Source organism: Octodon degus, unplaced genomic scaffold (genome assembly GCF_000260255.1).
Source record: "Octodon degus isolate 3935 unplaced genomic scaffold, OctDeg1.0 scaffold00029, whole genome shotgun sequence".
NCBI lineage: Eukaryota > Metazoa > Chordata > Mammalia > Rodentia > Octodontidae > Octodon > Octodon degus.
Genome location: NW_004524605.1, coordinates 6225709 through 6239690, shown reverse-complemented (window position 1 = coordinate 6239690; position 13982 = coordinate 6225709). Strand labels below are relative to the sequence as shown.

Genomic DNA, 13982 nt, shown 5'->3' with positions numbered 1-13982 from the left:
AAAAAAATAAAAAAAAAAGGTGTGTTCAAGTTTCCTACAAATAACTTAAGTTCATCCTTCATTATGGCAGAGTAGTACTTCTCATGTATAAATACCATGGGAAAATATTAGAGACATAAATATTTTGGATACGTTAGACATGTCAAGCAATGCAATACAGACACTGGAAATAAACAATGATGTAAGAAATGGCTGTCTGTAATCCCAGCATTTGGGAGGCTAAAGTGGGGGTGGGGGTTCCCTGTGAGTTTGAGGCCAGTGTGGGCTACATAGCAAGACCCTGTCTCAAAAAACAAAACATTCTGACCAATTTTGCATGCTTATATCTGATAATCTGAACAACTTTAAAGACAATAGGCAGTATAACAACCATTGTTAAATTCCTATCATTTTGTTCAGTGAAATTGTATATTGTTTCTATTTTTAAATTGTTTTTATTATCTTTAAAAAATAAAAAACAAATAAAAATAATAAACCTCCAAAACCCCTAAATAAATTAATAAACTAAAAATTTTTAAAAAGAAGTTCTTGGACATAATGATGCATGCTTGTAATCCAAGGATCCTGGGAGGCAGGAGTATCCAAAACTTCAATCCATTCTAGGTAGTTTAGTGATTTAATGAGTCATTAAAAATAAAGTGGAAAAAAAATAAAATAAAGTGGGAAGGGGCCAGGGAGATGGCTCAGTGGCATAAGCCCTTGCCTGGCAAGCACAGGGGCCTGAGTTCAATCCCCAGTTCCACCAAAAAAATAAAAATAAAAAAAATAAAGTGGGAGGGGGAGCCGGGCAAGCGCAGGGTCCTGAGTTCAAGCCCCAGTACTGAAAAAAAAAAAAAAAGAAAAGAAAAGAAAAGAAAAGAAAGTAACTAAGACATATGGCTAGAAAGAGTCACATGGGGAGAAGACACTCTCTCAGGCTTTCGCAGAGAGCACATTGGCTAAGCATTGGCCGTAACTCATCCACATGGCTGACACCGATAAAGGTTCTACAATCTGAGGTACAGGATCTCAGGATAAATCCTGAGGGCATTTCACTGACCTTCTCAGACCAAAAAGCTACAACTCTTGTTGCACAGGTCCTGCTTTACCTTGGTCTTAACCATCCAGTAGAAAAGTATGAAGACGAAATATAGGAAGTAAAGCCATGTTGTTATGTTGAGCTGTGGGGGACTCAGGTCAATAATTTCTGACATTGCCAGTTAAACAGAAGACCCAATGCTATTATGAGCTACTGGACTCTTTTAGAATATTTTGCTGAGTTTACACACCTATAATATTCAATAACAGAACTTAAAAAAATGGGATATAACTATGAATGTCCATTTTGTATGTGTGTATTCAAAGTGGTTGGGATAGATATATAGTTGCATTCTCTTAATGAATACAATGATTTTTTCTAATGGTGTTTGTAAGTAGGATCACAAGTCTGCATCTTGTACAGCAATTAACCACTAAGAAGAATATATGCAGTGTATTATTTGTTGAAACTGTACTCTCGATTTGATTTGAAACTGTCTCATTGCTATGTTTATCAATAAAACTTTGAAAAGAAAAAAAATAAAAAGAAAAAGAAAAAGAAAAAGAAAGATATTTGGCAATTTGAAAGAAGTATTTTGTTAGGGGCTTATTCAGTAGAATAAGTGCTTGCCTGGCAAGTGCAAGGAATCCCCAGTTCTGCAAAAAAATTAAATAAATAAATAAATAAATGGAGGGTGGGCATGTAGCTCAGCATGAAAGCCCTGAGTACAAACTCTCATATTGCAAAAAAGGAGAAGAAAGAGTAGAAGGAAGAGGAGGAGGAGGAGGAGTGGGCATGTTCTAGATCCTCTTCTAGAAGGTCTTGTAGAATTAGTTTAAGATTTCCAATAAAAACAACTGTGAGGCCAGAGAGATAGCTCAGCTAAGCGCCTGCTCTGGCAAGTGCAGGGACCAGGGTTTCATCCTTGGTCCTGCATGCCACGCCCGCCCTGCCCCGAGTGTGCTGAGCCAGACTGAGTCCAGGTGTGTTGGTGCACCCTGTAATCCTAGCACTTGGGAGGCTGAGGCAGGATGACAGTTGTAAGTACCAGGTCAGCCTGGGCTACAGTGTAAGTTATAGTGAGACCCTGTGTCAAAAAAAAGAAAGAAAGAAAGAAAGAAAGAAAGAAAGAAAGAAAGAAAGAAAGAAGAGAACCATGAGGATAATCCCAGGAGGGGAGGAAGATGTGGTCATTAAAAGCACATCCACCACTTTTTAATACTTTGTTCAAAAGGTGGAGCCTAATTCTCCTCCTCCAAAACACATGCTGGACTTAGTGACTCGCTTGTAACGAAGAGGGTGCATCAACAGTGTTGCCACATGACCTCAAATTGAAGACGTGCGATAGTGTGGCACTGCCCTGCTCCTTCATGATTCACTTTGTCTGAAGGTTGACCCTGGAGTGAGGGCACTCGCATGACAGGGGAGAGGTGCCTGAAGTGAGGAGCTGGGTCTGGCAGTCCCTGGCCTGGTCAGGTGAAGGTCCTGACCAGGTGGGGCCCCCAGCCTGGGTGACCTTCACTTGCCTGCACTGCTGGAGAGCAGAGAGCCCCTCCTGAGTGCCCGGCACAGGAGCTGGCAGACGGTAAATGTTGACGGCTTTAAGTCACTGAATTTTGGAACCATTGGTTATGCAGCCACACAGCTACCAGTGAAGGTAAAATGAAAACATTTTCAAGGCTGGCCAAATAGCTCAGCAGATTAAAGCACCTGCTTAGGCAGACACAGGAGCTGGGAGTCCAATCCCTGGCCGCCCCCCAGGGTGCACTGAGACAGGGACTGAGTGTGGTCGCGCAGGAGGTTGAAAACAGGAGAATCACTACGAGTCCGACCTACATTGTGAGAGCCTGTAAACCCTGTAGACCTCGTTCTAAATACAGGAAAAAAAATTTTTTTTTTTCAAGCGGACAAAGGGAAAGAGTTTGGCATCAGAAGATCTGTGCTAACGGAAATCTGAACATACTGTAGAATTTTCAGGTATAAGGAAAATGAAACTAGATGGAAATTACAGATAAGGAATGAAGAAAACTTAGAACGGCACAAATGAATATAAGCCTAATGTTTCATTGGATTTAAAGACATATCACAATAAGAAGGCATAACTAGAAATATAAAAAAAGGCATAACTAAATAGAAAGATGCACTATGCCACGTTAATGGAGGGGAAGAGTCACTCTTCCCTGACTGATTTATAAATTTGATGGAACCTCAATGGAAACGGCAGCAGCATGTTTCCCTAGAAATTGAGAAACTGATATTAAAGTTTACATAGCAATAGACTAAAATAGAACAATTTTATAAAGGAACACATCCGAGGGACTCATTTAGCCTGATTTTAATATTTACCACACAACTATTGAAAGTTTGGCAAACTATGACCCCGAGGCTAACGGTGCGTGGCCTGTTTTTGCCAGCTTACAAGCTAAAAATACTTCTTGAATTTTTAAATGGTTGAAAAGGGAAAAAGGTGAAGTAGGAAAACAGACTCTGTCGCTAGCAATAAATAAACTCTAAGAAAGTCTGAGTCATAAAAATAAGTTAGAGACAGTAAACCAGTCAGTAACTGGACTTGCAACAGAGTTCTGCAAAATGTTAACATCAAGTTTTAAAACTACTTCACATTTTTATTAATATTAATATAATGTTCTATTTAAGCCTATCACTTGTATAATGTTTAAAATGCCCACACTGTAGCTGGGTGTGGTGCATGCCTACGACCCAGCATTTAGGAGGCTGAGGCAGGAGGATCACCATGAAGTAGAGGCCAGCCTGAGCTACAGAGTGAGACCCTTCCCCCGCCCCCCAAAAATTTTCAAAACTGTAATGTGCTGTGTGTGGTGTTACATAGCTATAATCCCAGCATTTGGGAGGTTGAGGCAGAAAGATAAAATATTTAAGTCCAGCCCGGGCAATTTAGTGAGACCCTGTCTCAAAATACAGGGTCGGGCCAGGGAGATGGCTCAGGGGTATAAGCGCTTCCTCGGCAAGTCTGAGTTCAATCCTTAGTTCGGCCAAAAAAATAAAAGAAAAAGGAAAAAAAAAAAATACAGGGTCTACAAGGCCTCACTACACAGATCAGACTTGTAGTGATCCTTCCTGTTTTTCAATCCCCCAAGTGCTGGGATTACAGGTTTGTGCCACCACGCCTAGTCTCTGTCACAGTCTCAGCATACCCTTGGGACAGGGCCAGCATGGCAGGCTGGGGATTGAACCCCCAGCCCCTGTGTCTGCCAAAGCAGGTGCTTTAATCCACTGAGCTATCTGGCCAGCCTTCCCTGTCTCAAAAGAAAAATATAAAAATAAAAAAGGGCTGGAGAAGTAACTCAGTACAAAAAGCCTGGATTCAATCCCCAGCCAGGAAGCAAGCAAGCAAGCAATCTGTGCACTTTTGTGTTCTTATAACTGAATGAAAGAACTATGTTCGCATATACATACATGCATATATGCATACATGCAAATGCCCCAGCACTGTCAAAATAGTTGCTGTGTGGCCCTTAGCTTTTTCAAATCCTCCGGGCAAGGTTAAGGCCGTAGTTGTAACTGCTGTTCACAAAGCCTGGGTTCTTATTTTTGGGTCAGCCTCTACTGGGTACAATTAAGCATCCAAGAAATTGACTCAGAGGATCCTCAAGAATGGTAAGTGCTTTTCTTTTCTTTCTTTCTTGTTTCTTATCATCATTTTCTGTATGTATTTGGTACAGGGTCTTGCTTCGCAGCTTGAACTCATAGTGATCCTCCTGTGTCAGCTTGCCCAGAGCTGGGATTACAGGCGTGTACCACCATGTCTGGTTTCGGTGGCTGGCTCAGTGCACCTGGGCTGGGCCAGCACAGCATATGGTACCAGGGATCCAACCTGGGTTCTTGCGCTTGCCTGACAGGCACTTAAACTGCTGAGCTATCTTTCTTACCCTGCTTATTTTTTTCAGGTGCCTGTGACTGAACCTAGAATCTCATACATTGTACACAAGTGCTTCACTACTGAGCTACTTTTTTTTTTGGTGGAACCGGGGATTGAACTCAGGCCCTTGCCCTTGCCAGGCAAGTGCTTATTCCACTGAGCCATCTCCCCGGTCCCCCAGCCCTCTTTTTTAAAAAATTTATTTTTTTATCCCTTTTAAAGGTACGGGATCTTACTATGCCCCGGATGCAATCTCCTAGCTCAGCAAACCTAGCAGCTGGGAATGCGGGTGCTCATCGCTGTGCTGGGCACACTGAATGCTCTTAAAAGTTTGGTTAACCAAAGGTAGAAATGCTTGGAACTCTGACGGAGCAACCAGCAGTGGGCCTGGGAATCTGCCTTTTTGCTTGGTTGTTGGTCTTTCAAAACAGGGTCTTGCTATGTAGCTTCCGCTGGTCTTGAATTTATGGCAATCCTCCTGCCTCAGCCTCCAGAATACTGGGATTATAGGTATGCACAACTATGCCGGGTTGACTACCCCATATTTCTATACTGGATTGGCTTTCTGGCTGCTGGGGTCTGGACACCCCAAAGAAGATGCGGACGCAGTAGACAGCACACGCTCAGTTCTTGCACCACAGTCCTACTGACCACACAGGACCTATATTGGAGCCCTCCTAGGCCCACCTCAGTACCCCAACCTCACATTTGATAGGGAATGATGGAGAAGCCCATTAGGTCAATAACCTGCCAAGTCTGATGGAGGCTCAGGGAATTTCCCAGTTGCTGAAGCTGAATGCTTCCACAGACTGGGAATTCACCACTTCGAGAGAGAAGTCTTTTTCTCAGTGGGTCTGCTGCCTGACCGTAAAACAGATGGATGAGCCAAAGCTGCTAAATAAGCACGCTCAGACCCACCTGCTTATCTCCTCTGGACACATGCACTGTGGAAACCACATTCTGGAAACTCAGAGGCCACTGCTGTGGTCAAAATCCTTCAGTGGTTCCACATTCTTCTTCCGGTCTGCATCAGGAACCCTGGGTTGGCCTACTGGCCTTGCTGACCTCGGCAGCTTCGTCGCCTCAATTCCCTTCGCTTGCCTGTCCCCTGGCGCGGTTCTCTGGCTAGGTGGACTGTTGCCGTGGCCTACGCCCTTTCACTAGGCTAATGCCTCCTTCTCTGGCTCTGGAGCATCCCTTCCCTGACGCCAGGACTGGGGCAGATCACTTTGCTTATTCATGCTTGCGGCACTCTGAGTTTCTCCTTACTTGATAAGGTCCAAAGTTTCCATTTACTGGAGCAATTATGTCACTTACGTCCGCCTCCCCCACAGGATGATCAAGTCCTGCAGCAGGGCTGAGTTTGCTTTCCTCGCACCCCCGGTTCCTAGGAAGGTGCCTAGCAAGCAAGCATTCCCTCCAGGAGATCCGGTCTCCAAACGGGCAGCTACACGTGAGGGTCCCGCTGCGGCGCAGGGCCCGAAGGTCTCCGGATAGGGCGTTGCCTGGGGAACCCTGAGAGTAAAAAAGGACGCCGCATAGCTCTAGCAGGCATTCGGCTGCCCCCTGGGATGGGGCGCTCCAGCCATATGCTTGTGGGCCTCAGTTTCTCCAGCGGATCCCTGCCGGCCGGATCCTGAATCGCACTCGCAGCCCTGGGTAGACCAGCGCCACGCACTGCGGGCTGCGGAACTCCGAAGGGCCCCGCGAGCGGCCGCGTACCAGCCGCCGCCGCGCCCGGCGAGGGCGCTCTAGGCCGGTCCTCCCGAGCAGTCGCGCCCCCGGGGCCTCTCTAGCTGCCAGGCGAGGCGGGCGCAGTGCTTGTCGGGAAGCCGGCGTGCGGCTCGGCTCTCGGCGGTGACGGCGCCGGCGGCGCCGGGAGCAATGGTGGGTGGCGAGGCAGCCGCAGCCGTGGAGGAGCTGGTTTCCGGGGTGCGGCAGGCGGCCGACTTCGCCGAGCAGTTCCGGTCCTACTCTGAAAGCGAGAAGCAATGGAAGGCTCGCATGGAATTCATCCTCCGCCACCTGCCAGACTACCGGGACCCGCCAGACGGCGGTGGCTGGCTGGACCAGCTGCTGTCACTCTCCATGGTCTGGGCCAATCACCTCTTCCTGGGCTGCAGGTGCGGACCCCTGCTGTCTGGCTGACCCTGTTCCCTGCCTGGCGACCCTCCGCCCTCTCTCAGGACGCACCCTGGGCGGAGACCCTGCCCCAGACCGAACCTGCACCCGCCGCCTGGGCTGGCCCGCCGGCTCCCTCCCGCCGGGGAGCCCTTTGCAAAGATGCTTAACTGCGCCGCGCCACTGCCTGTCCTCGTTTGGGAACTGGGCGGTTATGACTACAATAATTAAATAGTGAAGAGCTCACACATGGTTGGGCTCCAGAGTTCCTATATTGCTAGTGCTATTTATATTACTATCATTAGCCCAAACTACCACTTTTGCAGAGTACGTTTTAAGTCCATGAGCTCTCAGTCACACAGCAGAAGCAGAGACAGAAACCAAGAACACCCAAGAGAGAGGAAATAACATGCTCGGGACTGTGCAGCTTCTGGCAGGACTGGAGGATTTTATACCACTGCAGCGGACTTAATCTGTGTCCCTTGGCGTTTCCTCCCCATTCCCGGGCTGCTGGGTCCAGCTTTGCCCCTCTGCTTTCCTGCTTTTGAAAATAACGAGGGCCTTTTTGTCAAGGTCCGGAAGTCCACTGCATCCTGGCTTCTGCACCACCCGGGCGAGGGCCAGCCGTCAGGAAGGAGCACCCGATCTCAAGGCTCGCTTGTGTCTTCTTATTCTAGGGTCTCTCGAATAGGGTCCCCCGGTGTGAGATGAAAGGGACGGCTTGCTTTGGCCCTAAATTTTTGGCTGGTCCTGCCCCTCCGAGCCGTGATTTATTTTCCTTCAGTGCTGGAAATTGAACCCAGGACTCTGCTTGTTCAGCATGTACTGTACAAGTGAGCTACATTCTGAGCCTGAGCCCCAGGCCCCTTTTTTTTTTGTCTGTTTGGTTTGTTTTTTCTTCAGGTTTTGGGATTTCCTGGAGCAGGATATAGAGAAGTTGTGCCAGACACATTCACCCCTTCTTTCTGGCTTTCAGAGAAATCCTGGTTGACAGAATCCAAGGTTAGGCAGATGTTCAAGAGTGAAGCAGATGAGCCAGCCAGGCACACCTGCCCAGCACTCTGGGTTTTATGCAGGAGAATTGCAAGTTCTAGCCCAGCCTGGGCAACTAGCAAGACTGTCTCAAAAAGTAAGGGAGTGGGGGGTTGGGGGTGGGGAAGGACTGGGGATGTGGCTCAATGGAAAAGAAAAAAAAATTGAGCACATGGACAAATGTTATTTATTAGTACCAGGAATGGATCTCACAAGCTTGCACTTGCCAGGCAGACATGGTGCCTTTGAGCCATATCCTTGGCAACAAGTGTTATTTCCATAAGATTGACATGCTACATGTTTAAAAAGTAATCGCATCAGTTTTTGGCCTTCATCCCATATCTATGAAATGTACTTCCAGGTGTATGGAAAGTTTTCCTTTATAAATCTTGAAACGTGCTGTATTCACATGCCAGCCCACTTCTATATCTGTAAGTGGGAGAACTGTTTCCTAGCTCCCCCCCCTCCCTCAGTACCTGGGATTGAACTCGGGACCTTGTGCTTGCCAGGCAGGCACTTAACGCTGCTGAGCTATCTCCCTAGCCCTGTTTCCTAGCTTTGTGCTGAATATGTATCAGTTTCCCTTGTAGTTTTTAGTTCTTTGCAACTCCTAGTACAGTGGCACACACTTGTAGTCCCAGCTGCAGGGAAAGCTGAGGCAGTAGAATCATATGAGTTCTAGGCCAGCCTGGGCAACATAGTGAAATTCCATCTCTCTCTCTCTCTCTCTTTTTTTTTTTTTTTTTTTTTTTTTTTTTTTTTTTTTTTTGGCGGAAGCGGGGATTGAACTCAGAGCCTTGCACTTGCCAGGGAAGCCCTTATTCCACTGAGCCATCTCCTAGGCCCCCCCCCTTTTTTTTCGAAATTCCATCTCTTAAAAAGTCAGTTCTCCTAAAGTAGAATTTACAGACTAGAAACTTGCCTTCCTTTTCTCTTTTTTTTTTTTTTTTTTTTTTTTTTTTTGTGGAACTGGGGATTGAACTCAGGGTCTTGTGCTTGCCAGGGAAGCAATTCTTCTTTTCTCTTTTTGAGACAGTCTCGCTGTACAGTTTAGGCTAACCGTAAGCTCACTTTGCAGCCCAGGCTGGTCTCAAACTTGCAGCAATCCTCCTGCCTTAGCCTCCCAAGTGCTAGGATTACAGGCATGCACCACCACGCTCAGCTGTTAACTTATTAACTCCAAGTGAGTAATTCTTCCAGTTTTCACGATAGTACTTTTCATTATGCAGTTACAGTAAAGACCTTCTGGACAAGGTGATGGAAATGGCTGATGGAATTGAAGTGGAAGACGTGCCACAGTTTACCACCAGAAGTGAATTAATGAAAAAGGTAAACAGGATTTCCAAGTGCATTTGATGAACCAATGTGGGGTTAATGGTATCTGTTTGATGACACTATATTAGAGCAAATTGTTTTTGTGTTTTTGAGAGTCTCCCTATGTGGGCCAGGCTGGCGTTGAACCGCCACTGCTTGTCCCTGAAAGCAGTGCTGCTATCACACGAAGGGGAAGAATTTAGCAGCTGGAGGCACTCGCCATGGGGCTCAGCATTCTTCAGCATTACAACTTCATTCAAATGAAACTAATATTTTCTTAGTAACCAAGTTTAATTTTAGACTTCACAGTGAGAATGATGCTCCAGTGCTCCTAAGAAGTGAGGTCCTTAGGGGGATGCAGTGAGTTTTGGGGAAAACCTCAGGGCGTGGGGAGGGAGTGCAGCTGGAGAGCTGCCACCAAGCCGGAAGTGCTGCTTGGCAAGCCCGTGCCCCTCCACCGAAGGCCACCCTAAGAGCACCCTGGAAGGAGACCCGTGGAGCTTCCCAGAAGCTTTTGCATGTAGTAGAGGCAGCTGGCAGACAGTCGGCGCAAGGGCCAGCACACAGGCACGGACCCAAACCAGACCTCATGTCAAGTCGTGTGCCCGACAGCATCTGCTGCTGCGCTGCGCAGAATTGATCCCCTCGCTCTAAAATTAGAGTTTTGTTGGGTTGTAAAGCCAGCTAGTGAGCCAAATGAATCACCTGGCAGTGTGGGTATCGTGAGCCCAGACAGTGCTGATGACTAGAGAGAAGGCCTCTACAGGAAGATTATAAAAATACTTTCTGGCTGTTCTACAGCTTGGAGATGAGTCTGCTCTGCGGTACTTGGGTTTTTAGTTTTGTGTGTGTGTGGTGATTTTTGTTTTTTTTTTAGAAATAAGCATTATTCTTTTTTTTTTTTTCTTTTTTGAAAGAGGATCTCACTATGCAGTTCGGGCTGGCCTTGTGCTCACTTTTGTAGGCCCCAGGTTGATCTTGAATTCAGAGTTCCTCCTGGCTCAGCCTCCTGAGTGCTGGGATTACAGGTGTGCGCCACCACGCCTGGTTCGAGGGCCGCACAGTGGGCACCTGCATCTGGGGCCCAGACTTCGTGCATGGCATGTGGGGCCGGGGATCGAATTAGGGTCCCTGTGCTTGCCAGGTAGGTGCTGATGCCTCTGAGCTCTCTCTCTGGCCCCAGAGCATTAGTCTTTGATAAGTGGAATTTTTAGTTTCTTTTTTTTTGATGCTACTAGAGATTGAACCCAGTGCTTTCATACTGACTGAGCTGGGTCCCCAGCCCTTTGATTTTTTATTTCCAGATAGCATTTCAGTAAGTCACTAAGTTGCCTGGGCTGGGCTGGAACTTGCAGTCATTCCTGCTTCAGCCTCTGAGAGTCTTGGGATTTGCCATCATGCTTGGCTAGACAGATGGGACTTGTCAAACAGTTGAAGTGTATTATTTCTTTCTTTTGAAAGGGGAGTTTAAGCACAAATATATTGAGCAAACCATTTTGATTTCTAACCACCAACCCGAGGCACCTGCTCCCAGCCTGTGGGACCATCCAGCACCCCATTAATGACTAGTAACGAATGAAGAGCAGCCGCTGCCTCAAGAAGGCTGTTTGTTAGCCCCAGGAACGCCAGAGTTAGTATTTCCAAAGTGGTATCTTCAGCAAGGAGAAATGAATGATTAAGAAGCTGTTGCTGTCGGCTCAACAAGCAGGGTTGTCAGCCTAGTTGGTCCATTTTTATCCCAAGAGGAAAAAATGAGTTTGAAAAGATGGGTGACCTGTGAAGTAAAGTGGAAACACTGTGGCCACATCTCGAGAGGTTCTCTTTTGTGCCGTCTTGGCAAGTGCTGAGGTAATGCTTTGGTGAAGGCAGCCATGTTCTAAGGTGGTAGTTATGAATAGTTAGGGGACAAAAAGCCTTTCAGACTCTTTCAGAGGATGTCTTACATCCCAAGATAAATGCTCCATGGAGGTACTTTTTTTTTAATCTTTCATTTATTTGGTACAGGGTCTCACTATGTAGCTCAGACTCATAGTGATCCTTCTGTCTCAGCCTCCCCAGCGCTGGGATTACAGGGGTGCCCCACCATGCCCAGTTTCACTGGCTGGCTCAGTGCTGGGCGGACACAGCATGCAGTACTGGGGATGGAAACCGGGTCCTTGTGCTTGACGGGAAGGCAAGTAGACTGCTGTCTTCCCAGCCCCAGGCTCGTCTGCTTGTCTGGTGATGGGCCCATGATGGGCAAACACTTGCCAACAGCTTATGGGGAGACGGCACACATAGCAGCCAAGACCAGGTAGAGCAGTTGTGCTGCTGTAGCCCAGGTTGCCCTAGCAGAAATTTGAGGTGGGTAGGGGACTTTTCCACTTGGGAACAAACATACCCAATTCCCCCAAAAGAAGAAGGGCTTCTTATTTTGCTTTTGCTGAGGACTTCTCATTTTTCATCTGTCTCTTTCTTTTGTAGTCCTGGGGATTGAACCTAGGTCCTTCAGGCTGAGCTACATCCTCAGCATTTTTTATTTTGAAACAGGATCTGAAGTTGCTGAGTTGTCCAGGCTAGGCTCAAGTTTGCAGTTCTTCTGCCTCAGCCTCCCAGAGTACTAGGGTTACAAGCTTGTGCCACCATGCTGTGCTTGTTTTTTCCTCAAAATGACTGACTTGCTTTGTTGGGAAATAGGTCATACCTTGAAATCTCTGATTACTAAAAAGACTCTCAGGTTGATTCATTTATACTGCTAAATGTTAAGGAAATCCATTTGAATACAAGGTGACAGCCAAAGTGATTCTTCACACCCTGCTTAAAAAGTTGTCTAAAGCCATTTAAATTTATCGAAGGTGCTAGAGAGTACCCAGAAAGAACCCATCTGCTTCAGCTCACCACTATTTGAAGACACGCTTTTACAGTCTTTTAATAGTGCGAATTCCAGAAATATATAACCTTCACATCTCCTAGATACCCTGACGCCACGTGACGTTGTGAATTACTACCTGAATCAGACTGCTGTTAATTTAGGACAGTGTGCCATTCTGCTTTTAGAGCCTTTCACTGCAGAGCATACAGGAAAGGCTGCATTTTAAGTATTTCCATTATTGCTTTAAAGCGTGAGCATTTATAGATCACACAAGCGACATTAGGTTGCGGAGTCAGATGGATGGTGTGGTCAGTGTCTTGCTGGATTTCTGGACGTAGCGAACTAATAATAATTCTGCATTGACTTATCATCTAGGTAGCGCGAAACAGAAAGCACCACTGCTGTATTTTCTTTCATGAGGACGAATTGAATCGCTGGACTTCATGGCTACCTAACCTTTTCTTTTCCTTTTCCCCAGCATCAAAGCTAAGATTCACCACTGTCGTCATCAGCAACAGGTTCAGAAAGGGGGCTGGGTTGGCTGTGACACTGGCTGCGGCGGCTACTCAAGACCTGGCTGTTACCAACATGCTGAGGCGGTTGACTTCCGGAGGAATCTGTCTGGATTGGCTTTTTAAAAGGCTTCACCCTTCCAGTAGCTGTCACTGTAAAAGTGTGCATGGATGTTCATGTATTTATAAGTCCTGCATTCTAAGATGATTTATTAACAATGTACAAGCCAAACTTTGTTTAAAAGCATTTCTTTAGCCAGGTGTGGTGGTGCACACCTGTAATCCCAGCACTTGGGAGGCTGAGGCTAGAAGATTCCTGAGAGTTGGCGGCCAGACGGAGCCACATAGTGAGTTCAAGGCAGCCTGAACTACATAGTGAGACCCTGTCTCAAACCAAAAACAAAATAAAATGCCCTTTTTTAAAAATGTTGATGTAATAATGGCAGGTAGGGAATTTGATAGTCTTTTTTAACAACATAACTTGAAGTGTGATTCTGTTTCTTGGCCTTTTTCTCCCTAAGGAAGCAAACCAAATCCTTTATTTTCTTACTGCTACCTATAGTTTATACCTTTGTCCCACTGCCATGTATATTTATCTTCTTGTAGAAAATGAGAATCACATCATAGGCTTGAGGTACTTGTGAGCTGGCCTATGGGCAGAGGCACCCGTAAAAAATCTGGGTGTCTGCAATGAAGGTTGGAGTGTGACTCAGTGGTACAGCATTCACGCCCAGTGCTGAGTTCCGCTCCCCGCAGCTCAGAGAAAACCAAAGCAACAAGTAAAACCCATTGAGAGGAGGTTGTCAGTTGATCTGTAGGTTCTGCATGTCTCTCAGGCTACTGAGTAAAACCCACAGCCTTTCTTGTTGGAGGGCATCTGAGCTGGGGTCTTCTAGGAATGGCCTTGTGCCCTCGTGCACAGCCTCTTGAGAAATAACACATTGCAGTCCTGTTAAGATTTTGGTGTGCATGTTCTCTTTCAGTTCTAGCTCATTCCTGTTATTTTCATGTTGTCCCCACCACTGAGTACATGCTCCTGGGCTAAAATAGCAGGAGAGGGGCTCCGTTTGTGGGGCAGTAGTTTCCTGGTCCATCCCCGCAGGATTCACTTACCGGTGGCAGGCACAAATAGCAGAGTGGGTCCTGCCTGCACTCAGTCTGTTGGCCAGTGTGTGGACTCCAACATCCGGGAGAAAGGAAGCAGAGCTGGCTAGGGCCACAGAAGCAGACGGCTCA

General features: G+C 46.7%; 1 protein-coding gene across 1 annotated transcript; it reads left to right on the top strand.

Annotated features, from left to right (window-relative positions):
* Positions 1–6749: 6749 nt before the first annotated feature.
* Positions 6750–13074, top strand: Cdkn2aipnl (CDKN2A interacting protein N-terminal like). The gene is made up of 3 exons (XM_023713277.1): positions 6750–7039; positions 9299–9398; positions 12713–13074. Exons 1-3 carry the CDS (start codon positions 6801–6803, stop codon positions 12722–12724), a joined length of 351 nt encoding a protein of 116 aa, XP_023569045.1. The 5' UTR covers positions 6750–6800; the 3' UTR covers positions 12725–13074.
* Positions 13075–13982: the final 908 nt, after the last annotated feature.

Coding starts and splice junctions, on each gene's coding strand:
- Cdkn2aipnl (XM_023713277.1), top strand. CDS start 6,801: ATGGTGGGTGGCGAGGCAGCCGCAGCCGTGGAGGAGCTGGTTTCCGGG. Junction 7,040..9,298: donor CACCTCTTCCTGGGCTGCAG/GTGCGGACCCCT, acceptor TTCATTATGCAG/TTACAGTAAAGACCTTCTGG.